At 44.3% G+C, this 26,217-nt stretch overlaps 1 protein-coding gene across 1 annotated transcript in view; it reads right to left on the bottom strand.

Annotated features, from left to right (window-relative positions):
* LOC124802561 (galectin-6-like) overlaps nt 1–26,217 on the bottom strand; it is a 431,142-nt gene that overhangs the window by 25,009 nt on the left and 379,916 nt on the right. The window contains exon 4 of the mRNA XM_047263428.1: nt 10,470–10,677. Coding sequence (XP_047119384.1) covers nt 10,470–10,677 — 208 coding nt within the window. The remainder of the gene's footprint in view (nt 1–10,469; nt 10,678–26,217) is intronic.

The raw sequence follows: 26,217 nt of genomic DNA, 5'->3' as shown, positions 1-26,217 counted from the left end.
AAAATAACATTTTTGATAGAAGTTTCAGCTTCAGTCTATTGCATTATGACAGGGAGTATATCCTGATTCCAAGACACTCTTTCAGAAGTCTGTAGCCAAATTTTTAAGTACTTTTTTTCCTTTTTCTTTTTTCCTTTGGATAAGTAGTACCGATGATGTGATGCCACACTTCTAACAGATCCTTTTTAAGACCTAGAAGGTGATCTTTCTGATAATAACTGACCTGCAATAGAAGATCCATTCCTATTCCAGAGTGCAAAGTAATATTTTATTGTGCTATTCTATAATTTTCACAACATAAATCAAATTTGTTTTCTCCATTATTCTGTAACGTATCAGTGTGTCTCCCATCCTCACTGATGGTCCTTTCAACAGCTGATAGTAGATCCTTCATGCTTTTGACTGCCTTCAAACATGCTGAAGCATCTTAAATCTTTAGTAGAACAATGGTGCTAAGGCTAATACATTATCATGTTCAGATGTTACGAGTCATTTTCTAATTTCTGCAACAGTGTTACTTGTCAGATTGTCCCCTATAGTCAGTGCTGGACGCAGGCCAGATATTTTGATATTCAACACACTAGTTATCGAGATCACTTCATCGCTTGAAATGTACTTTTCTACGCAATTTCATGAGTAACAAAACCTTTGGGCCAAAGAACATCACAACCCTCTGCCAGATCTCCAATCCCTACTACTGTTAGCAACGCAGTTAATAATTCCAAAATCCACACATCGTCCATGAAAAGGCATAAGCATTTCATCAATACAATACTGCTGACAGTTCCAAATAAATATATTAGAAATGTTTGACACTGTGGAAGTCTCATCTTATTTTTTCCTCGTTTCACAATCTGAGTTCTCAAATATAAGAGCCATCCATATGAACAAAAACCTTTTCTTATAATACTGCGAAAAATGTTACTTTCGTTGCCAACCAGAGAGAATTCTATCTATGGATTCGCTGCCAGATTTGGAGATTGCTGTAAAGCCTATAAAAACTTTCAGATCAAGAACATCAGTATCACATACCAAAGATACAAGTGTAATTTTAATTTTACCGATTTTATTGTTTGACCACTGGAATATATCATGAAAATTGTCTTGAACAAAATGGAGATCCGCATTTCTTCAGTATCTGGGTTCTTAGCAAAACCATTACTCTAAGTAGCAGACCAGGAACTTGCAACACTATGTTGGTGGTTGTGCTTTTCTCCATCTGAAGCAGTTTCCCCAACCGTGAAAGAAGGGTTCATAGCTATATGACTCTCTTATTTAGATCGTCCTAAACTGTTTGTAGGTCTTAGATTCCATCGTCGTCGTCATCATCATCGTCCCTTTCTGTTTTGAATTTGTATCATAACCACTTTCTATCACGTAATCTGGATCGGTATCATTGTCATCATCAAAACTTCACTCATCATTTCTTCCAATTACATTTTGAAGTTTGGTTCATTTGCTTTCAGAAAGAATTGAGAATAAACAGGCTGCTCCGGTTGTTTAGAATGGTGAATGGACCTGGTAGAGGCTTTATACTACGCAAATTAGTTATGAGGTACTGTCAATAATAACCATAATACCAGGAGTGTTCAGTATGTAACGCAACACTTTTCTTCTGAAGTATTTTTTTCCGGGATTCCACTACACCAAGTTATTCCCCACTCTTTTGGTTACAAAACCCTATTTTTCATAATCTTCATTCAATGTGACGGCCTTATGCCTCGTTATTGGGACAAACTGTATGTCTGCATGGTACCACTCTACTGGTCGAGATCAGAGCCAATGTCCTTATCAATGACCTCCCCATTATCCACGTGCTGCTTCCAATGGAGTCCATTCTTCATTACGTCAAACAGATGGAAGTCAGAATGTGCGGGGTCCGAGCTGTAGGATGGATAAGGAAGAACAGCCCAATAAAGTTTCATGAGCTCCTCACAGGTGCACAGACTTGCGCTATCATGGAGAAGAAGATGTATCTGTTTGCATTTTTGTGGCAACAAACTCGCTGAAGTACTTTCTTCAATTTCCTGAGGGTAGCACAATACACTTCCGTGTTGATTGTTGCACAATGAGGGAGGACATGAAACAGAATAACTCCTTCATACGAGGCGTGTTTTTTTTAAGTAAGTACCGTTTTGAAATTAAAGAAAGACATGCTAATATATCTCAATAGTTTTATTTTCACATGAAAGCCTTTACCTTAATCTACGCCCTGACGCCATTACAGTCTGATCGTTCCTTGTTTACGTTGTGTACTGAGTGTTTAAGATGCCTCCGATAATCGTGAGTCCCGCCGACTGTGAAGTACGGGCTGTTATAAGATTTCTTAGTGCTAAAGACCTAAAAGCGATCGATATTCATCGTGAGATCTGTGCAGTTTACGGAGAAAACATTATGAGTGATGGAATGGTGAGAAAGTGGGTGACAGCATTTAAAGATGGCCGCACAAATGTGCATGATAAACAACAGAGTGGGCCTCCTCCTGTCGTTAATGACAGTTTGGTGCAGGAAGTGGACAATATGGTGAGAGAAAACAGACGCTTTACGATTTCCTCCTTGCGGGATGACTTTCATAATGTTTCTTGTAGTGTTTATGACACTGTGACCGATCACTTGAATTACCGAAAATTGTGCGCACGTTGGGTACCGAAAATGTTGACGGATGTGCACAAAACCAAACGTTTAGACAGTGCATTGACTTTCCTTGAGCGGTACCACAACGACGGTGATGATTTCTTAAGCCAAATTGTTACGGGCGATGAAACATGGGTGGCATACGTCACACCAGAATAAAAGCAACAGTCCATGGAAGTTGAGCAAGAGCGTCGTTTTGCTGCAAGACAATGCCCGTCCGCATGTGGCGAATCAGACCAAAGATCTCATTACATCTTTTCGAAGGAAAACTTTAGATCATCCTCCGTACAGCCCCGATCTTGCGCCCAGTGACTACCATCTGTTCCTGCACTTGAAGAAACACGTGGGCGGTCAGCGTCTTCAAGACGATGACGAAGTCAAAACAGTGGTGATGCAGTGGTTAACAAGTCAGGCGGCAGACTTCTATGAGGAGGGTATTCAGAAACTGGTACAACGTTATGACAAGTGCCTCAATACTGACGGAAATTATGTAGAAAAGTAGATTAAGGGACAAGGCTTTCACGTAGAAATAAAATTATTGAGATATCTTAGCAAGTCTTTTTTTTATTTGAAATGGTACTTACTTAAAAAAAAAACACGCCTCGTAGTCTCAGGAGACTATCGCTATGGCTTCACCAGCTGAGAGCGCTACTTTGAACTTTTTCTTCGGAAGAGAGGCAGTGTGATGCCATTCCATGCATTGTTGTTTTTTTTTCAGTTCTAAGTGATGAACCCTTTTTTTCCTCCTGTGATGACCGACAAAAAATTTTCACAATCGTCCTGATAATGTGCATGACGTTTCACACAGGTGATCCTTAATTGCTCTTTATGGTCTCCTGTTAAGTGGCGCAAGAAACCCAGCAGGCACTCACCTCTGAGTACTCCAACTGACGGATGAATGTGTTACCACTACCACCAGAAACGTCCAGTTGAACACCGAGGTATTTGCCTGTGATCCACTGATCATCTCAAGAGAGAGTGTACGAATGTTCCAGCATTGCAGCCGTCACAGCTGTGTACACACGGCTGCCACGCGGGAAATCAGACAGGTTTAAACGACCTTGTTGCAATGATGACATACACCCCGCCCAACGACTCACCGTGCTTCTGTTCAATTCCAGGTTTCTACAGACATTCTGGAAGCGCTGATGAATATCTGCGATGCTCTGCTTTTCCGCCACAGGAAACTCCACGACAGCACTATGCTTGAAACACACCTCCGTTAAGGCCCCCACACACGTTACTGCATGCTTGACAATCACGCTTGCGCAAGTGTGCTTGCGCAAGTGTGCTTGCGCAAGTGTGCTTGCGCAAGTGTGCTTGCGCAAGTGTGCTTGCGCAAGTGTGCTTGCGCAAGTGTGCTTGCGCAAGTGTGCTTGCGCAAGTGTGCTTGCGCAAGTGTGCTTGCGCAAGTGTGCTTGCGCAAGTGTGCTTGACCGTGTGTAGGGTAAATTGGCGCAAGCATGAGGCTTGCACAAGCAGCTTGACGCTTGACTGAATTTCGATTATGCGTCCTTGTGCAAATCTCCAAGCGTGTCCATGCTTGCTCGTGTGTGCCTAGAGTAGGGCGGCTTGAACAAGCAGCCATCTGTCATTCGGACAGACTGTGGAAGAGCTCGTTTATTTAGATTCTGTGTCGCTTCCTTCTTCGTTCTGATGTCGGACCGGGAAGTGTTGGAGGAATTTATTACGTGCTACAAAAGACACCCATGTTTATGGAACATTAAAAATAAAAAAGTATTACGATAAAATGAAGAGACGCGGCATATGAGGTGCTTCTCACGAAGTACAAAGAAATAGCCATCAGCAACTAAAAATACTGTTATTAAGAAAATTAATACATAACGAACGAATTACAGACGAAAAAAACGGAAATGTGACAGCACTTGCAAATCAGGGGCTGCAGCAGACCAAGTTTACAGACCTGTTCTGTGGTACTTTGATCTTTTCAGCTTTTTAAATGAACAGGAGAAACCAAGATGCTCTTCGAGTTATTTACAAGGAGTAGAGGTAAGTGAGATAGGTTGGTAGTGGTATTTAGTTACAGAAGCACTGTTACAATTCAGATCTATGCCTATGCTTTTATTTGTTTATACTATACTGCAATAGTTATTGTTTTCTTTTACATTTTTCTTTACCGCTTATGCACAAAATTATGTTACCAAGGAACTTGTCCTTCATTGACAAACCAGTTCATAAATTCCTCTCTCACATGTTTAGCATCAAGTGGAATGTTTCCTGCAGTAGACCTTTGCAATGGTAGCATATTAGAATCCTCTGTTGTTAAGCTATAAGACGTCACGAGGGACAAAAGATTCAAATACGTTTCCTCATTCATCCTGAGGTAATTATGCCAATCACGAGGATATATCTTCAATTCACTCCATAAATTTGTATGAGAATACGATTTTCGTTTTTTAAGCCACTATTTACTCTACATATCGCGTTACCTCTTGTTTTTTTCCGTAAAACAAGCAAAAAGGCTGCAACAGCAAGCGCATCGCCGTCTGTGCTCGACATTTTGCAATGTACACAAACTGATGCTTGTACGTGCGTGCTTGAGACGTGTGGAGGCGCGAGGAATTTGTGCACGCTTGAGCTAGCACGCTTGCGCAAGCGTGATTGTCAAGCATGCAGTAGCGTGTGTGGGGGCCTTTATAGACGCTATTTTGAAGGTCTGCATAGGGCCGCTACCTATCGGAATTTATGGAACTATATGGGCTGAAGCGGGAATATTCCACGATGTCCCACAACAAATTCCGTATTTTTTGAACGGAAACTGGGCGAGGAAATGCACTTCTCACAGAAAGCCCCTCGTATTTATAAATTTAAAATCCAATTTTTCAGTGGACTGGCAACTCTGGAAAAACCGGCATCCAAAAGATTAGTATATTGTGGGGAGTCTGTGGATTTGAGCATCTGGTGATGAGATCTCGCTTTTCAAAGACAATATAACGAAGAATGAGCAGACTAAAAATGCTGATATTTTTAAAAATATCAGGAATCCGATATATTGGTAATTCAAAAAATATCATTATCGGCTCTAGACATCGGAAAATGTATGGATGGATCGACGGAGAAAATATCGACGTAGGCCTACAGGCCTATAAAAGTATCGGCTGCACACTGTAAATATATGCCAGTTTTAGAGCTGGCTGAAGCGGGAATATTCCACGATGTCCCACAACAAATTCCGTATTTTTTGAACGGAAACTGGGCGAGGAAATGCACTTCTCACAGAAAGCCCCTCGTATTTATAAATTTAAAATCCAATTTTTCAGTGGACTGGCAACTCTGGAAAAACCGGCATCCAAAAGATTAGTATATTGTGGGGAGTCTGTGGATTTGAGCATCTGGTGATGAGATCTCGCTTTTCAAAGACAATATAACGAAGAATGAGCAGACTAAAAATGCTGATATTTTTAAAAATATCAGGAATCCGATATATTGGTAATTCAAAAAATATCATTATCGGCTCTAGACATCGGAAAATGTATGGATGGATCGACGGAGAAAATATCGACGTAGGCCTACAGGCCTATAAAAGTATCGGCTGCACACTGTAAATATATGCCAGTTTTAGAGCTGTATATTTAAGTATTCATTCATTATTAGGTACTCTGTACATCAACAAGCTAGCAGTCTACCCCACCTTAGAGGGTATGCTGTAGTATAAAGAGAAATTGCAGCATTACAAAATTGCAGCGAAATGCAGGAAGATCTGCAGCGGATAGGCACTTGGTGCAGGGAGTGGCAACTGACCCTTAACATAGACAAATGTAATGTACTGCGAATACATAGAAAGAAGGGTCCTTTATTGTATGATTATATGGTAGCAGAACAAACACTGATAGTTACTTCTGTAAAATATCTGGGAGTATGCGTACGGAACGATTTGAAATGGAATGATCATATAAAATTAATTGTTCGTAAGACGGGTGCCAGGTTGAGATTCATTGGGAGAGTCCTTAGAAAATTTAGTCCATCAACAAAGGAGGTGGCTTACAAAACACTCGTCCGATCTGTACTTCAGTATTGCTCATCAGTATGGGATCCGTACCAGGTCGGGTTGACAGAGGAGATAGAGAAGATCCAAAGAAGTGCGGCGCGTTTCGTCACAGGGTTATTTGGTAAGCGTGATAGCGTTACGGAGATGTTTAGCGAACTCAAGTGGCAGACTCTGCAAGAGAGGCGCTCTGCATCGCGGTGTAGCTTGCTGTCCAGGTTTCGAGAGGGTGCGTTTCTGGATGAGGTATCGAATATATTGCTTCCCCTTACTTATACCTCCCGAGGAGATCACGAATGTAAAATTAGAGAGATTCGAGCGCACACGGAGGCTTCCCGGCAGTTGTTCTAAGTGGCGTCAAATCGAAAGACTTGCACCAGGCGAGCGGTCTACCCGACGGGAGGCCCTCGTCACACGACATTTCATTTCATTTCCCGCGAACTATACGCGACTGGAACAGGAAAGGGAAGTAATGACAGTGGCACGTAAAGTGCCCTCCGCCACACACCGTTGGGTGGCTTGCGGAGTATAAATGTAGGTGTAGATGTAGAGCAAGAATTGAAAGATAAACGATGCACATTCATGCTTGACGATAACCACTTTGGTAACAATGGTAACTCCATTTAAGTGGCACAATAAATGATGTATTTTCGGTCCGTCGTTCGGTTTCGTCACATACCGGATTTTTCTGGACTACTTCATAACGAGACTTCCCTGTTTTTCATTTGTGCAAACGCCACTGTAATAGCAGTCTTAGTGTCAAAAATTTTTGTGGTGAAGTTAAACGGTGCAGTTTCTGTCGGTACCGCCGAGCGCCGATTAAGCACACTAGCTGCGTTAAAAATTGTTTCTTAACGCAACTGGTGTGCTATTTCTTCACATCGGAAATCCTGTTATTCCGTTCACAACATCATCTGCCAGTACAATCGGGTTACTACTTTTGTATCACCTACACTTGATTCACACCACAATTTAACGTAACACTCGCGACACTTCGCCTCGATTTTGTTGCCTACAGCGCCAGCAACGCCCCAAGCGGCCAGTAATTTAAACAGTGAGTTCGGCGCGATCTTGAAAGCGAACAGTGGTTGTTTGTTTTGATTTCTACAATGGTTTTTACAAGCGGGAGCGTTTGTAGCGCAATAAATTTGCAGCAACAACACACCACAGCTGTCTTTTTTAGGCTTCCTAAGGATCCTGATAGGTATATACCATCATGTTACTAAACTGTATCGTCAGGATTCACTTGCAAACTACTTGTGTATAAATGATTAATGTTTCGTTTTAGGAACAGAAAATGCCTAGTTGATAGCAGACGAGAAGGCCTTATGAAAAAAAGACCCAGTTTACCTGTATAATAATATCAGGCTTTGTTCGCTACATTTCGAACAAAACCAGTTCATGAACGCAGACAATAATAAACTCGTGTGGAATGCAGTATCCACACTGTTTGACATCCCAACTGAGCCACCTCAACTGACGAGGAAGAGGAAATTGCCACAAAGATTCGACAATCCATCTAAAGCTGTAAAACAGTCCTATGACACAGAAGCAGCCAGTTCAGCTCTCCATGTATCAGTACCAGCTTCGTGTGAATTGTCAACACAGACCTGCTTTGACGATGAAGTGGTTAGATTAAGTGTAGTTCTTCGTGTCTTACAAAAGCGTAATGTTTGGTATGTATTTCATGCACTTCTGTTGTTAGTCAATTTTCCTTGCTTCCTTCGTGTCCTGACATTTTGTTAGCACCTTGTTCACTGACAGATTGTTTGAAAATTATTCAAATATTTGGTTTTGGGTAAAAGTAATGTAATCAGCTCATTATAATGTTTTCAACATATTTCACCCACTATTTGGCAGTTGCTTGTCCCACTTAGAATAATATAAAGATTAAGGTCGTACTTGTGGCAACAGGCGACAATGTCAAACACAGATTGCGTACCGAACGATAAATGAGCTGTCGATAGCTTTTGCATGTAGAGGTACATGTCTGTGCTTCTTACGTGTGAATCTGTGTGTTTATATTATTTGGATATCAACGAGGAAAGCTGCAATTCTATCCATCATCACTAGTGTTTCTTCACGAATATGTTGTAGCTTGCCACTCGATTCCTAGTTTTTGTCTATACTTGCGCTTATTTTAGGAAACGTTAGAGACAGCCCCGGACATTTGCACAATCCCCGCCCATTTACCCCCCTCCACACCTACCCCCCCCCCCCCCCCCCCGCCGAGCCAACCCAAGAACGCATCAATATGATCTTTGGTAGTCCTCGTCGCTGTCGTGTTTTTGTTCGCCGTTTTTTCTTTTGCCGCGGTTGTTCATACTAGCAGTGTTGTACTGTTAGTACTTCTTAGCAGTTTGTGTAATACTATCAAAATGAAACATAGATATGCACTCTCAATAAAGTTATCATACACAAGGTACCTAATCTTGACTGTTGTGGCCAACTGCTGTCAAAACTGATACCTAACAGACATTAAAGTACGATAAGATGTGTTGGAATGACACTGACGAAATTATGTACATATGTTTAACAACAGGCGGCTCTAAAGCTCTCAAACACTGAAGAAGAACTCAAAGTAATTTCGTGTCTGCTATAAGCAAGCAGTCATAAGAGTTCACAAGTAAAAATTCACCCATTACAAAGGCAAATATTAATGAAGAATGTCACCGTATAAATATCTGACTGCTTGCATTACGCATTTCTACATTATCCCACTCTTATATTCTTTAGTCTTATTGAGGTAATCAGAAACAAACCAAGACATCGACTTTGCCTTGTTTATGCACAACATTGACTTTAGACAATCGAGATAATGGACAGCATCCTTACCGATACTACAAATTAATATTTCCCAACTGAATTTCGTACACTACGCGATGTGACGGAAATTTGCGCTCACAGCAGATAACAAATATCAGGTTTTTTGATATAGTGCAGATGAAAGCTCATGAAATAAAAAAGACAATGTGGATACCATTTTTATTTTTCTTTCTTATTGATGATTTTTCAACTTGCATATTCAATGAACATATTTCTAATTCTTTTCACAATGGTACCGGAAAAAATGTATTTCGTACTAACTACTGATTTTCTCCCTTGTTATGACTGGCGTATCTGTGATACGAACAACTTTGATGTTGGAACATGCGGCACATCATGGGCGGAGCTTAGGATATGGATTGGTGTGGAGGGGGGTGATTGGGCGGTACTTGTGCGAAGTGCGAGGCTGTCGCTAACGTTATGTCTTATTTTAGAATCATTTTTAGAAACATATATGCCTTCTGATACTACACGAACCGTTGGAGCCAAGAAAGTAACTCAAATATTTCGTAAATTACGTAGGAAATGGATGCAAAACAAACATTATGCTTACAACGCATCTGATGTTCACCTTACCCGCCGCTTGGAGCGCTAGTGTCGCTCCATTTGTCAAACGGTAACAACTTTTACAGCAGTGAGTGTCGCGGCTGTTATGTTAGACTGTGATTCACACATTCAAAGAGAAAGACTGGACGCGATTAAAGCTCAAAAACTTGTAGGACTCCTTCACACAAAGAAAGTAAAAGTATGTTCTCCTACAATTCCAGAACAACTTCAAATATTTACCGAAAATTGCGAAAAAAATATAAAATAAAAATATCAGCATTCGATATCGCCAGTTTTATATCGATTTAACAGGAGGAAAAAATGTCGCCTTATACATCGATATTTTTGGAAAAAGCATAGATATATTATCAACGCCCCTAATGCAGACCCCAACCTGTGCTAGTTCTAAGAAGTGCATGTAGCAGCAGCGTGGCAGCCGTGGCGCAATTTAACTCACATAGTAGACGTCAGTCGTCGCGTAGATGAGCAGCGCGAAGGGGAGCTGTCGGCCCATGGGGAAGGGCCAGGACGCAGAAGACTCCTCTTCGCCCCAGGTGCCGGCCATGCGCACGTTGCGCACCAAGCGACGCTCGTCGAAGCGCGGGTTCACGTGCAGCGCGATGTCCGACGTCGGCTCCGAACCGCACGCCAGGTTCACCGAGAACCTGCCGACCGGCACAGATTTGTCAGTGGCGAAGCTCTTCACAGGCTTTTGAGGCATGGCCCACACAAATCTTTTAAGAAAACTTACATAGAGTTACAATATAACAGAGCACTGAAAACTAACAGAGCACTGACAACCGCACAAGTTTGTTTTGTGTAGGGTAACCAGATGTGGTGGTTTAAAGAGGAGGACAAACAGCTTCAAAAAGGAGGACAAAGGAAGAAAAAAGAGGACACACAAATGTGATGTTCAAGATCTTGGTCACCTGTGCAAGAAATTCAACATTTCAGAGACAAAGCAGCATGCATTTCGTTTTATAACGTCCAGTCAGCCAATAAGATTGCAAGTTTCTGGCGGGAATTAAAACTAGTTGTCAATTGTTATTGATGGTCAAGTGGTGGTTAACTGAGCAATATAAAAAAAAATAAAAACATTGATTGTGGTGACAGTGTGGCATTAATTGTTTTGTTACGTCAACAACACGGAGTTGTTTACAAAGCGAAAAACGTTAAGACCATTCACCTCCCTTCATTCGACGCACCGCTACCAACATCTACAATTCAAGCAGCAGCTGATATGTAAACTGCACTTAACCCTTCCCAATACAAATAAATTGAATGACTATGAAACAATGAAATAAAACCATGACAGTTAATCTACCGAGTTATTTCTTACTTTTATTGGCCACTGAGACGTACGTTCCAGCTCCACATACCTTACATTCCGCTTCAAATTCATTTCTCCCTTTCTTGAAAGCCGGATATTTGAAGGAAAGGACATCAGAAAATGTACACTTTCGCTTAGGCATAGCCAAATATTTTACGTACCGTAACTCATTCGGTTAAAAATTACACTCACAAATCAGACGTGCACTACAGGAAGCCAAGTCAATACAAAGTGAAGATACGAAACGAAATTTTAAATAATCGATATTTGCATTCGCTTATAGGTCGATCAACGAGAACATCGACGATCCTGGTGCCACCTACTAACACCGCCTTCGTGCGTGTTTATCACGAAGGCTGTGCCAATAGAAGTATTTAAGAAAAGAGCAATAGAACGGGACGAATTGTAAATTTAACTGTATGACGCTCAACTTTGCGAAAAAGCCGTACACCGTAAAAATCCGCCCGGACCCCGGACAAAGAGCTAAAAAGGAGGGCATGTCCGGATTAATCCGGACGTCTGGTAACCCTAGTTTTGTGTGTTATTACAACTTCGTTCAATCCATCCGTGAGTTGAGAGTTCACTGCGTTACGCATGTCATCCAGTTTATAAGATCACTGGAGGCTTGTGAAAACAGCCTATCGTGTCCACCGGGCAGCCGGCAGGGCAAATTAGAAAATTTCGATTTTCGTAATACAAAAAGTATCCTTAACATTCAGGTGCGATGTAACAAATTTTATTCTTACGTATGTATTTTGTTTGGTCGGTCTGGGATTGAAGGAGAATGGACATCAGCTTCTTTTGGAGTATGCGTGACAAAAAAATATTGACAGAAACGACGAGAGACACTGGAATTCAGTAAGGCACCTTCAGAATCAAGAGTTTTTAGTTTTTAGGTCATGATGAACATCAACAAAAGCAAAACAAGGATAATGGAATGTCGTCGAATGAAATCGGGTGATGCTGCGGGAATTAGATTAGGAAATGAGACGCTCAAAGTAGTAAATGAGTTTTGATATTTGGGGAGCAAAATAACTGATGATGGTCGAAGTAGAGAGGATATAAAATGTAGACTGGCAATGGCAAGGAAAGCGTTTCTGAAGGAAAGGAATTTGTTAACATCGAGTATAGATTTAAGTGTCAGGAAGTCGTTTCTGAAAGTATTTGTATGGAGTGTAGCCATGTATGGAAGTGAAACGTGGACGATAAATAGCTTAGACAAGAAGATAATAGAAGCTTTCGAAATGTGGCGCTACAGAAGACTGCTGAAAATTAGATGGGTAGATCACAACTAATAAGTAAGTATTGAATAGAATTGGAGAGAAGAGAAATTTGTGGCACAACTTGACTAGAAGAAGGGATCGGTTGGTAGGGCATATTCTGAGGCATCAAGGGATCACCAATTTAGTATTGGAGGGCAGCGTGGAGGGTAAAAATCGTAGAGGGATATCAAGAAATGAATACACTAAACAGGTTCAGAAGGATATAGGTTGCAGTAGGTACTGGGAGATGAAGAAACTTGCACAGGAGAGAGGAGCATGGAGAGCTGCATCAAACCAGTCTCAGGACTGAAGACCACAACAACAACAGGTCATGGACGAATTGAACATTCAGTATCTGAAGGAAACAAACTTCTAGCCATTTTTTTAATCCGATTGTGAAACAAAATAGATTCGTAATCTAGATATTTATGTCGTTGGTTTCTTGGGCAAGCAGGAGCTTGCATTCAGAGGAGATGAAAGTTCTGGCAACAAAGGCAATTTTCCCTGAATTATTGGAACTTTTGTCTGGACAAGAACAGTTTATTCGTGATCACCTGCAGAGCACTTCTGGGTTGAAAGGTGCATCAACCACAATTCAAAAAGAATTAATTCAATCAGTTACCGAACTCACTAATGATGGCAGTAAAGAGTTACAGTCCTGCGAGTTTGTTGGAGCGCAGGCAGATGAAATGCTGGATGTTTCTTGTCACTCAGAAATGAGTATCATTCTCCGGGTTTGTACACAAGACAGTCCCACAGAAAGATTTACTGACTTTCGCAATGTTTATAGTGACAAAACTGCTCAGGGTTTATCATATTTTGATTTTGGGGAGGTCTGAAGAAATCGTGAGACCACTGAGTTAGGTAAACGTGGATGTGTCCAAAATTTTGTTGAACGGAAGTGACTGTGAGCTCCATTTTTCCACGGTTGTGCTCATAAACTTAATCTAGTGCTGTCACATATTGAAGCATTTAGGCTTGTACCAGTCTTGTAGCAATTCATTCATTTTTAGCAAGACCTCAAAGAGAGCAAACTCTTGAAAAATAAATGATTCAGATTGCCTCAAATGTACACTACACGCTGGACTTCCAGTTTACGAGCTGTTGAGACAATACCAATAGTTGAAAGATATTTTCCAGAGTATCACGACAGATGATGATTGGGATGCAGAGTCGCTCAACACTGCTTCTAGCTTGCTTAGCATTCTTAATAAAACTCAATTTCTTTTCCTGCTTTGCGTTTACAAAGATATATTTGTATATGTTGACATTCTCTGTCCACTTATTCAACACAGAAATCCATGTGATATCATCTGTGCAATACTGAAATCAAGAGCACCGTCGGTTTGTTAAAGGATATGAGTTAAAAAGCTGTGACCTCATGTCCTGAAAGCTGTAACAAGTTTCACAGTGAAATAACTGTTAGTGAGGGTGACTTTCAGTCCCTTAAGACGTTGTCTTACGAGATCCTAGATAGCAGGATAGTGCAAATGGAAATGCGCTTTGCAGATGTTCAGAATATTCAGGTGGTAAAGATGTTTGATAAGCATCAGTTTGGAAATTATTAATCAAATTTCTCAACAATGAAATTGAACGGCCTTCTCACAACTGACCCATTCTTCAACAAAGAACGACTGGAAAATGAGCTAGTAAACATTTATAACGAAGTACCAAAGTTTATCAAATTGATTTTTACACTCCCTGTCACTACAAAAAATTGTTCAAATGGCTCTGAGCACTATGGGACTTAACATCTATGGTCATCAGTCCCCTAGAACTTAGAACTACTTAAACCTAACTAACCTAAGGACAGCACACAACACCCAGTCATCACGAGGCAGAGAAAATCCCTGACCCCGCCGGGAATCGAACCCGGGAACGCGGGTGCGGAGAGCGAGAACGCTACCGCACGACCACGAGCTGCGGACCCCTGTCACTACACCTTCTTCTGAAAGAACTATGAGCACCCTTACAAGAATTAAGAATTGGCTTCACAATTTAATGACAAATGATAGGTTAAGTTCTCTCTGCGCAATTGCCACAGAAAAAAACCTGGTTAAACAACTTTTAAGTGATCAGAAATTTAAAGCTAATGTGATTGATAACTTTGTTACCAAGAAGAACTGATGCATGTAAAATTAATAATTGTAACATCTTTCTATTTCACGCAAAAATGAGGAAGTGATATGTTTAAAATCCATTAAGCGGCATCCCTTTTAATCAACAGACGAAATGCATCTAGCTCTCCTTGGAAGAGTGTACCGTAGGTCGCGATGTACGAGTGAAGCAATCCTAATGAACACATCAAAGAAAGTTTTGCATCACCTTGGTTCCCAGAACTCCTGAAGAGAGACGTTGATTGTGGATATTGTTTCACAGAAGCAGTCCCTTTGAGTGTTTAGAGATGTCACTAAACACGCCCAAAGATGGAAACAACCATGCACGAGCAGCGCCTATTGGAGGGGATCCGACAGCCTATCAGCTCCAGTCATTCTACCGGGAAGGAGGTACAGGGCTCGAGTTGTATGTAGTTCAACCATGCCTAGACAGTCAATACTCCAGTTCGATCCTGTCCGCATTGTTACTTTGTGCCAGGAAGGGCTCTCAACAAGGAAGTGTCCAGGCGTCTCGGAGTGAACCATAGCGATGTTGCTCGGACATGGAGGAGATACAGAGAGACATGAACTGTCGATGACATGCCTCTCTCAGGCCGCCCAAGGGCTACTACTGCAGTGGATGACCGCTACCTACGGATTATGGCTCGGAGGAATCCTAACAGCAACGCCGCCATGTTGAATAATGCTTTTCGTGCAGCCACAGGACGTCTTGTTCCGACTCAAACTGTGCGCAATAGGCTGCATGATGCGCAACTTCACTTCCGACGTCCATGGCGAGGTCCACCTTTGCAAGCACGACACCATGCAGCGCGGTACAGATGGGCCCAAGAACATGCCAAATGGACCGCTCAGGATTGGAATCACGTTCTCTTCACTGATGAGTGTCGCATACGCCTTCAACCAGACAATCGTTGGAGACATGTTTGGAGGCAACCTGGTCAGGCAGAAAGCCTTACACTGTCCAGCGAATGCAGCAAGGTGGAGGTTCCCTACTGTTTTGCGGTGGCATTATGTGGAGCCGACGTAGGCCGCTGGTGGTTATGGAAGCGCAGTAACGGCTGTACGATACGTGAATGCCATCCTCCGACCGATAGTGCAACCATATCGGCAGCATACTGGCGTGGCATTCGTCTTCATGGGCGACAATTCGTGCCCCCATCGTGCACGTTTTGTGAATGATTTCCTTCAGGATAATATCACTCGACTAGAGTGGCCAGCATGTTCTCGAGACATGAACCCCATCGTACATGCGTGGGATAGATTTGAAAGGGTTGTTTATGGGCGTCGTGGCCCATCAACCACTCTGAGGGATCTGCGACGAATCGCCGTTGAGGAGCGGGACAATCTGGACTAACAGTGCCTTGATGAACTTGTGGATAGTATGCCACGACGAATACAGGCTTGGATCAATGCAAGAGTGCGTGCTACTGTGTATTAGAGGTACCAGTGTGTACAGCAATCTGGACCACTACCTTTGAAGGTCTCGCTGTATGATGGTACAACATGCAACTCCTGGGACCGAGGTGATGCAGAACTTTTTTTTGATGTGTGTAATTGGAAAGATGTCTATGTTATTCCCCTTTTCCAAGAGGACACAACTAAAGGCCTACATTGCTGACGTCAGCTGTCACAGAATTCTAGAATACGTTTTATGCTCGCGTATAGCACTGATACATTGTGCCACGTAGCCACACAGCAGTGCAGGCACGGTAGAGGCTAGTCCAGCCCTCTGACAAAGGGAGAGTACCCAAATAAAATTTTAATTCATACTTTTAATTACAGATTCAGCTTTGTCTTCGAACGACGAGTCGATTACTACAGGTCACAGACTAATCAGCCTAGTAGTTTAAAATCCAATTAAATCATACCAGATGAATTTTCCATGGTAATTTGGGACCTCCATCGACTTGCCTAACAAAAGGGATCAAGGCTGTGAAAGGGATTATAATTTTTTGACGCCTAGTTTAATTAATATAGGATCCGTAGAATATGGCATATTCCTGGAAGGCCAAGGTAGCAGTTAGTTTGAATTTCAGTCCTCCTCCATTAGCGGTAGAGGGATATACCCCGTCCGCCATTTTCGTGTAAGGCCCGTATTTCAGGTCTCCAACCTTGGGCCGCGTGCGCTGCTTTCACGTCCCAGAACAAATTTGCAAGAGGCGCACCTGTTAGATTGGTCACTATTCCTTCTAGCGGGTGGAGTCATACTGTGTCGTTAGGTCTCCGTATACAAAGCTGACGAGATACGTCATCGATGGCTCTAGTTGACGTCAGTTCTTAGTTGGAGCAGGTTTGTGACCAACGTCAGTTAGCGAGTTCTACATCCACATCGATACTCCGCAATTCATCTTACGGTGCGTGGCAGAGGGTACACCGTAGCACTACTAGCCATTTCCTTTTCTGTTTCATTTGCAAACAGGAGGAGGGAAAACTACCTAATGCCTCAGTAAGAGCCCTAATTTCTCGTATGCATTATGCATGGTTCTTGCATCAGTAGTCGCCATTGATTTCGCGACTCGCTCCAGTATGCTCAGTAATCAATTTCCGTGAGCTAACCGGTAATTCCGACTTGATGCAATAGCGTGTATACCGGACAGTATGCGAGGTGAACGTACTATGTTTCCAAAATAGCAATCTAAACCGTCCCTGACTCTCCTCAATTCTCACGAGTAGCAGCATTTCAAGTATCTTCGGTGGATTCTCTCTTAATTCAGGGTTGCCGGCCGCGGTGGACGAGCGGTCTAGGCGCTTCAGTCCGGAACCGCGCGACTGCTACGGTCGCAGGTTCGAATCCTGCCTTGGGCATGGATGTGTGTGATGTTCTTAGGTTAATTAGGTTAAAGAAGTTCTAAGTTCTAGGGGACTGATGACCTCCGATGTTAGGTCCCATAGCGCTCAGAGCCATCTGAGCCATTTAATTCAGGGTTAAAACATTCATCAAAATGACCGTAATTTATGTCCTGTTTAATTGTTATTGTGTCTTGACCTGCAACAAGATAATTTCTCGCCGTTTCTTAGCTTAATTTGTATGCAGTAACCGTTATTCACTTGTAACAGGCTACCTCTCATTTAATGTGTTGTTGTTGGACAATATATGCAACATTTTACCACATCAGAATGTCGAATCAAAACACCTTTCATCCGGCTAAATTTGGCTCAAATGGTTCAAATGGCTCTGAGCACTATGGGACTTAACATCTGAGGTCATTAGTCCCCTAGAACGACTTAAACCTAACTCACCTAAGGACAACACACACATCCATGCCCGAGGCAGGATTCGAACCTGCGACCGTAGCGGTCGCGCGGTTCCAGACTGAAGCGCCTAGAACCGCTCGGCCACACGGCCGGCGGCTAAATTTCCCAACTCTTATTTTATTGAGCAACCAGTTTCGGCGACGTACGAGGATGGTTTGTAAAGTTCTCGGAATCACCACGAGAGGTCAGCACTAGCGCAACGAGATGTTTACGTGATATTCATTCGACTGTTGCCTGTAAACACATGACACGTCAGTACTCTTGGAAGAGAGCTGTGGCGGTGACGTGGCTCTATTGTTGCTCCCGCGTAGTGATTTGCGAAGATGGAAAAAAATCGAGATTCGAACAGTGATTAAGTACTTCATTAGGAAAGGTATGAAAAGCAAAGGACATTCATGCTGATTTACGGGGTACACTGGGGGACTCGGCTCCTTCGTATTCAACTGTTGCCCAGTGGACAAACGAATTTAAATTTGGTCGGGAGAGCCTAGATGATGATCCGCGCAGTGGTCGGCCAAGATGTGTCACTAGTCCAGAAATCATTGCAAAAGTGCACAAAATGGTCATGCAGGATCGCCGATTGAAAGTGCGTGAAGTTGCTCCCGCTTGCCAGATGTCATCTGAAAGGGTGTATCACATTTTAAAGGCAGACTTAGAAATGAAGAAAATTTTCTGCAAGATGGGTGCCGCGACTCTTGACGCTGGATCAAAAACGCGTGAGAGTGGACAAATCAGAGCAATGTTTAGCCCTCTTTAGGAGAAACGGGCAAGATTTTTTTCGCCGGTTAGTGACAGCAGATCAAACTTGGGTGCACTACTATACCCCAGAGACAAAACAACAGTCAAAGGAGTGGGAACATACTGATTCACCGCCACAAAAGAAAACAAAGACAATTCCTTCGGTGTCAAAGGTCATGGCATCAGTGTTCTGGGATGCGATGGGGATTCTGTTTGTAGATTATCTCCCCATTGGGTAAACATTTACTGGAGAACACTATGCTAACCTGCTGGACAAATTGCAACAAAATATACGCGAAAAAAGGCCAGATTGTCTTCCATCAAAACAATGCGCGCCTGCACACGTGCTGTCGCAATGGAAAAATTACAAGAAAGGTATGAATTGTTCCCACATCCGCCTTATTCACCTGATATGGCTCCGTCAGACTTCCATTTTTTCCCAAAACTGAAAATTTTTCTTGGTGGATTCACTTCAAACGAAGAATTGATAGCCAGAGCAGACAACTAGTTTGCAGGCCTTGAGGAAACTCATTTTCGAAATGGTATCAAGGCATTAGAACATTGTTGGACCAAGTGCATTAATCTACAAGGAGACTATATCGAAAAATAAAGTTTCACTGAAGTAAGTACTTTTTTTTCTATTCCATTCCGAGAACTTTTCAAACCACCCTAGTACAAGTTCACATGAAGGCTTATCAATAATGTTCCTCCCACACACCATTCGCGACTGCGCATTAAGAGTCAGAAGTGCCAGTGGTACACAAACTACTCCCTGCCACAGGCCACAAGGACGGCTTACGGAGTTAGATGTAATAACGAATACAGATCAGCGTATTTGTTCTGCAGTAGTGTACACTACTTTTACTATAAAACTGTTGTTCTTCCCATTACACATTTCTCCATTATTTACTGAGCAAATAGGCCATTCAGAGAATTGTATCCTGCGTAGGACTGAAACATTTAATCTTGCTAAAACAATTTCCACTATTAGTCATTCACTGCCCGCTCTAAGCTCTTACCAAGAACAGTGAAGATGTTACTTTCCTTACTGGTTCTAAGTAGCGATTTCGTTTCTGGTTGTTCTCTTTGTGATGCATAAAGACTTTCACGGTTTACGGTTCTTGGGATACTGAAAGTACTTTGGCGCCTGGTCTACAGGACCACAAACCCTCAATACCTTATTAAAACATTCAGAACGATATAAACTATACCGTTCCCTCCAACGAAATTCAAATGTGTAATACATTATGGGCAAGTTAATCTAGGGCTCCGAAAATCGACTGCATATCACGTGCCATGCGAATATGACGTATATTGGACAGATTATAAGAACGGTTGTACCAAGCGTTTCACCCGTCTAAAGTGGACAAAGTAGAGTCCGCTCAGGATACGGTGGCCGAAGCGCAGTTACCAATTTTCGTCGTGAGGGCTGGGCGAGTACATTTGTTTGTTCGGAAGGGGGGACCGACATCGTTTGCCTGCCCTCGGCCGGTCGGCGACGACAGACTCTAGGCGCACACTCTACACTCTAACTCAAATGGTTTTACCTAAACTGTTCCATAAAAAATTTCTTATTTGCGTTACTTATGGGCTTCATGTGTCAGCTTCAGCCGGCCGGAGTGGCTGAGCGGTTCTAGGCGCTACAGTCTGGAGCCGCGCGACCGCTACGATCGCAGGTTCGAATCCTGCCTCGGGCATAGATGTGTGTGATGTCCTTAGGTTAGTTAGGTTTAAGTAGTTCTAAGTTCTAGGGGACTGATGACCACAGCAGTTATGTCCCGTAGTGCTCAGAGCCATCTGAACCATCATCTGTCAGCTTTATGACGACGTGCCTATCAATTCATTGACAGTCATACTTATTGTATTATTTACATTCGAAAAAGTCTGCAATGGAAATTTGCATTTTGTGCATGTTACATTATATGTTGCTGCTTATGAAATTTAGCTAACATACTGAATTTTTCTTCACACACAGGGTGGAAGTTATCTGTGACCAATCTCAGAAAATTGATCTGATGTAGCACACTCATTTGCGATCGCGTGTGCTAGCGATAAAGGCCAGAATGAATTATCTACAACATTCTTCGTATTTCCTTATATTTCATAAATGGTTTGAGATATCGAAATGAGATTTTGGCAAACAATAGCATGCAAAGAGGGAGTATTTTGGTTACTATGCGAAACTTCATTATGTACCGTGTTATTCCACTCACTACACATTTTCTAAATGAAAGAATGTAATTTTTAAGGGCCATCGATAGCTGGTGAAACGAGAAATACTGTGGGTTTTGGAACAAAATAAGCGAAGGCATTACATGTTCATTTTTGTACCGAGTACAGGCTCTCTCATAAGCTAGTAACATTACTTTTCCTCAGTTCCTCACCTAATAAACTTAATAAACCACTCTTTCAGAATTCTCAAGCAATTGCGTCTGCCCAGCATGTTACTGAAATGACACTCTGTAAATTCCGCTGTGTTTTGTAACCAAAAGCAAATTTTCACATGGCAACAAGAGAAATTTAGGTTTTACTCGAAATTCGTCATTCGTGAGGCTCCTCTGATAGTTACAAATGGTTAACATGGCAGGTGAAAATAAGTCACTACTTCTATTGTATTTTTAGCGGAATTCTTTTTTAAATACTAAACAGAGGAGATAGAAGATCTTTTTGAATGATCACTGTAAGTGTGGGCATGGAGGGGCTGAACTCCTTATTTGCAAAAAAAATATCAGCATAGGCTTCAGTTTGAAACGGCACGTCTTTTTAAGCTGCCGAATATGAGGGAGCCAAGTCAACATCAAAAACCAATCCCAAAAACCGATGCGTCTCCACCACAGCAAGAGGTTCGCCGTCAAGATAAAACCGTGGCTCAGGGTGAACTGTGCGTCGCTTGCAGAAATGCATAACGCAGGTCTTGGCAGCCGAAAACTGAAAGCCATGTGCTACAGCCCAAGACTGCGCCTTGCGGATAGCGCCCTGCAGCTGACGTTCAGCAGCTGCAATCCCAGTGGAGCTATAGTACAGGCAGAAGTCGTCAGCATACAAGGAAGCTGAGACAGACGTTCCCACCGCCGCAGCGAGCCCATTAATTGCAATTAAAAACAGGCAGACGCTTAAGACAGATCACTGCGGTACCCCATTCTCCTGAACTCGGGAGGAACTATGGGATGCCGCAACTTGCACGCGGAAGGAACGAAGAGACAGAAAATTTTGTACGAAAATCGGGAGCGGACCCCGAAGACCCCAACCATGAAACGTAGAGGGGATGTGATGTCACCATATCGTATCGTATGCCTGCCGCATGTCAAAAAAGACGGCGACGAGGTGCTGACGGCGGGCAAAGGCCATACAATGGCAGACTCCAGGCTCACCAGATTATCGGCGACAGAGCGCCCCTTACGGAACCCATCCTGACACGGAGCCAAAAGGCCCCGAGACTCAAGTAGCCAACTGAACCTCTGGCTCACCATGCGTTCGAGCAACTTGCAAAGAACGTTGGTGAGGCTAATGGGGCGGTAGCTGTCCACCTCCAGTGGGTTCTCGCCAGGTTTCAACAAGGGGATTACGATGCTTTCCCGCTATTGCTTCTAGGCGCTCAGTCAGGAACCGCGCGACTGCTACGGTCGCAGGTTCGAATCCTGCCTCGGGCATGGATGTGTGTAATGTCTTTAGGTTAGTTAGGTTTAAGTAGTTCTAAGTTCTAGGGGACTGATGACCTCAGATGTTAAGTCCGATAGTGCTCAGAACCATTTGAACCGCTATTGCGACGGGAACTCGCCCTCAACCCAGATACGGTTGAAAAGTCTAGGAGGCGTCGCTGGCAGTCCACCGAGAGGTGTTTCAGCATCTGACAGTGGATGCGATCTGGCCTGGGAGCCGCATCAGGGCAAGCGGCTAGAGCACTTTGGAATTCCCACTCACTGAACGGAGCATTGTACGATTCAGAGTGGCGCGTGTGAAATGAAAAGCTCCGACGTTCCAACCGCTCTTTCAGGGGGCGGAAGGCCAGTGGGTAATTCGCAGAAGCGGAACTCTGAGCAAAATGCTCCGCTAAGCGGTTTGCAATTGTGTTGGAATCAGGACAGACTGCTCCGTTCAGTGAAAGCGCAGGTACGCTGACGGGGCTCCGACAGCCATACAGTTGCCTAATCGTGGCCCAAACCTGCGATGGAGAGGTACGGAGGCCAATGGTGGAGACATACCTTTCCCAGCACTCCCGCTTGCGTTGGCGAATGGGAAGGCGGGTTCGCGCACGGAGCCGTTTAAAGGCGATGAGGGTGCCAATGAGGGATGCCGCTTGTGACGCTGGAGTGCCTGCCTGCGATCTTCAATCGCCTCAGCGATCTCGGGCGGCCACCAAGGCACAGTCCTCCGCCGAGGGGACCCAGAAGAACAGGGAATGGCAGATTCTGTGACAGTAACGCTGCCAGTGGTGACCGAGTGAACCACCGCATCAATAGCGCCATTGGAAAGAGGCTCAATAGTGGCAATGGAGGTGACCAAGTCCCAGGCAGCCTTGTTCACAGCCCATCTGCAGGGGCGCCCAGAAGAGTGACGCTGTGGCAGTGACAGAAAGATCGGAGAGTGGACACTACCGCACAAATCGTCATGCACACTCCATTGGACAGACGGTAATAGGCTAGGGCTGCAGATAGAAAGGTCGATGGCTGAGTACGTGCCATGCGCCACACTGAAATGTGTGAAGGCACCAGTATTTAAAAGAGAAAGGTCGAGCTGTTCAAATACTTGCGTAATGATGCTGCCTCGGCCTGTTGCCACTGATCCACCCCACAGGGGGTTATGGGCGTTGAAGTCGCCCAGTAACAGAAAAGGTGGCGGCAATTGGGGTGTCAGCACAGCCAGGACATGCTGTGGGACATCACCATCCGGTGGAAGATAGAGACTGCAGACAATAACAGCCTGAGGCATCCACACCCAAACAGTGACAGCCTAAAAAGCTGTTTGTAGAGGGACAGACTCGCTGTAAAGAGAGTCAAGGACGTAGATGCAGACGCCACCAGATACCCTCCCATAAGCCGCCCGGTACTTATAATAACACCGATAGCCATGGAGGGTGGGGATTCGCATCACCGGAAACCAAGTTTCCTGAAGAGCAATGCAGAGGAAAGGGCTGAGAAGTTGTCGGAGCTCAGCTACATGGTGGAAAAAACTGCTGCAGTTCCACTGGAGGATGACATTGTCCATGGCCGAGAAAGGCGTGAAGGGACCGAGGAGGCAGATTACGCCGCTGGGTCACCTGCTGCCACTGATTGAGTACCGATGGGAGCGACATCCATTATGCCTGAGGGACCGGCGAGATCTAGGTCCTCAGCAGACGCCAAAATCTCCACCACATCCTCAGACTCGGAGCTTGTAGGTAGCGGTGGAGTGGGTTCCACTGCAATTTCCTTCGTCTTAGGGGTCTTCGATTTCGATTTCTCACCCTGTTCCTTTGGTTGCCCTTGCTGGGAGGGCTCCTTTGATTCAGTCTCTGGGACTGAAGATGACCGCGAAGCCCTATGACCAGCTACCTGGGGCTTCTTCAGCCCCTGGCAGGTGTCTGGTTTGCCACTGGTAGGAACCTGGGAAGGGAGTGACCCAAGGGATCCCTTCCTAGAGAGAGAAGGCAAAGAAATCTTACGCTTCTCTGGCTTAGAAGTGGGGACTGGTGTCCCCGATGGTTGGGGGATGGGAGGGTGCTGCTCCCAAGATAGGTGGTGCGGGAGTAACTGGGAGGGAAGTGCCTCCCACCATCAAGGGGGCAGGTGTGGTCCTTCAGCTCTGAGAGCTGACTGTATGTGGTGCAACGGATGGAGCGGTAACAGGAGTGACAGTGGTGGTATAAGATGACGTCGTGTGCACGGGATGAAGCCGTTCAAATTTTCGTTTAGCCTCAGTGTAGGTCAGTCAGTCCAGGGTCTTGTATTTCATTATTTTCCGTTCCTTCTGTAGAATCTTACAGTCCAGCGAGCAAGAGGGATGGTGCTCTCCACAGTTGACACAGATGGGAGGCGGGGCATATGGAGTATCGGGATGGGATGGACAACCACAATCGCGACATATGAGGCTGGAAGCACAGCGGGAAGACATATGGCCGAACTTCCTGCACTTGAAGCACCACATTGGGGGAGGGATATATGGCTTGACATCACAGCGGTAGACCATCACCTTCACCTTCTCGGGTAATGTGTCACCCTCGAAGGCCAAGGTGAAGGTGAAGGCACCGGTAGCAACCTAATTATCCCTCGGACCCCAGTGGACGCGCCGGACGAAATGGGCACCTCGTCGGTCTCAGTTGGCACGCAGCTCGTCATCGGACTGTAAAAGAAGGTCCCTGCGGAAGATAATACTCTGGACCATATTTAAGCTTTTATGAGGCGTGATAGTAACAGAAACATCCCCCAGCTTCTTACAAGCTAGTAATGCCTGTGACTGGGCAGAGGATGCTGTTTTTATCAAGACTGACCTGGACCACATTTTTGACAAGCCCTCCACCTCCTCAAACTTGTCCTCTAAATGCTCTACGAAAAATTGAGGCTTCATGGACACAAAGGATTCCCCATCAGCTCTTGTACAGACTAGATACCGAGACGATTACGTCTCGCTGTCATTCATAGCCTTTCGTTCCTCCCATGGTGTGGCCAGGGAAGGAAACGATTTGGGGTCATACATCTGTGCATTAAAGTGAGCCCTCGAACGCTTAGAGACTGTTGGTGGTTGGGCACCAGCAAGAGAAGATGTGCCACGCTTCATTGCGTGTCATCCACCCTGATGCCACCAACTCCGACCAAGGACCCTCCCCACGAGCGCCACCCTGCCACAGCAAGGGCCACCTGGCAGGATAGCCATTGCCGGGAGCCCCGATGGCCCAGGGAGATGGGCATCTACTCCTTGGCATACGTGGGGAGTTAACGGCGCAGGCATCAGTAGAGCGATCCCTGTGTTGTCAGGGGCTACAACCAACAGGGTACATGGCGACCCCATCGTCGTCGTCAGCGGAGAAAGCGACACTGCAGAGTGCATGGCGGAAATCGCACCCAGGAATGTATCCTCGCCCAAGCGATGGAGAGCGAGCGGGACTGCAATGAAACGACGAATAAGCTGGCTAAAGGTCTCAATGCACAATGCACCAAGTAAGGCGCCCTTCCCCAATTGGCTCACTCTTCGGAATAATTTTGAAATATGGTAGTTAAACCCAAGAGGGTACCATCACATAAGGGCCGAAACGTCTGAGACTCCTTTTAGCGGCCTCTTACGACAGGCAGGAATACCGCGAGCCTATTCTTACCCCGAACCCGCAGGGGGGAATCGATTACAGAAAATGAAGTATTGTACTTCACTGCTACGTCACTCTGTAAAAATATTTCCAGACTAGGATTGGTGCAATTCTGCAATACATTGGATGTCCAGCGACAACAGCGAGGAACTAATGTACAGGCCAGGTGGGGAAATGTCTTGCACACTGTATGTACTCGTTACGATACATGGCAATATAGGGGCACA

Source organism: Schistocerca piceifrons, chromosome 6 (assembly GCF_021461385.2).
Source record: "Schistocerca piceifrons isolate TAMUIC-IGC-003096 chromosome 6, iqSchPice1.1, whole genome shotgun sequence".
Classification (NCBI taxonomy): domain Eukaryota; kingdom Metazoa; phylum Arthropoda; class Insecta; order Orthoptera; family Acrididae; genus Schistocerca; species Schistocerca piceifrons.
Note: the sequence above shows the minus strand (reverse complement) of the source record. Positions and strands in the feature narration are given on the sequence as shown.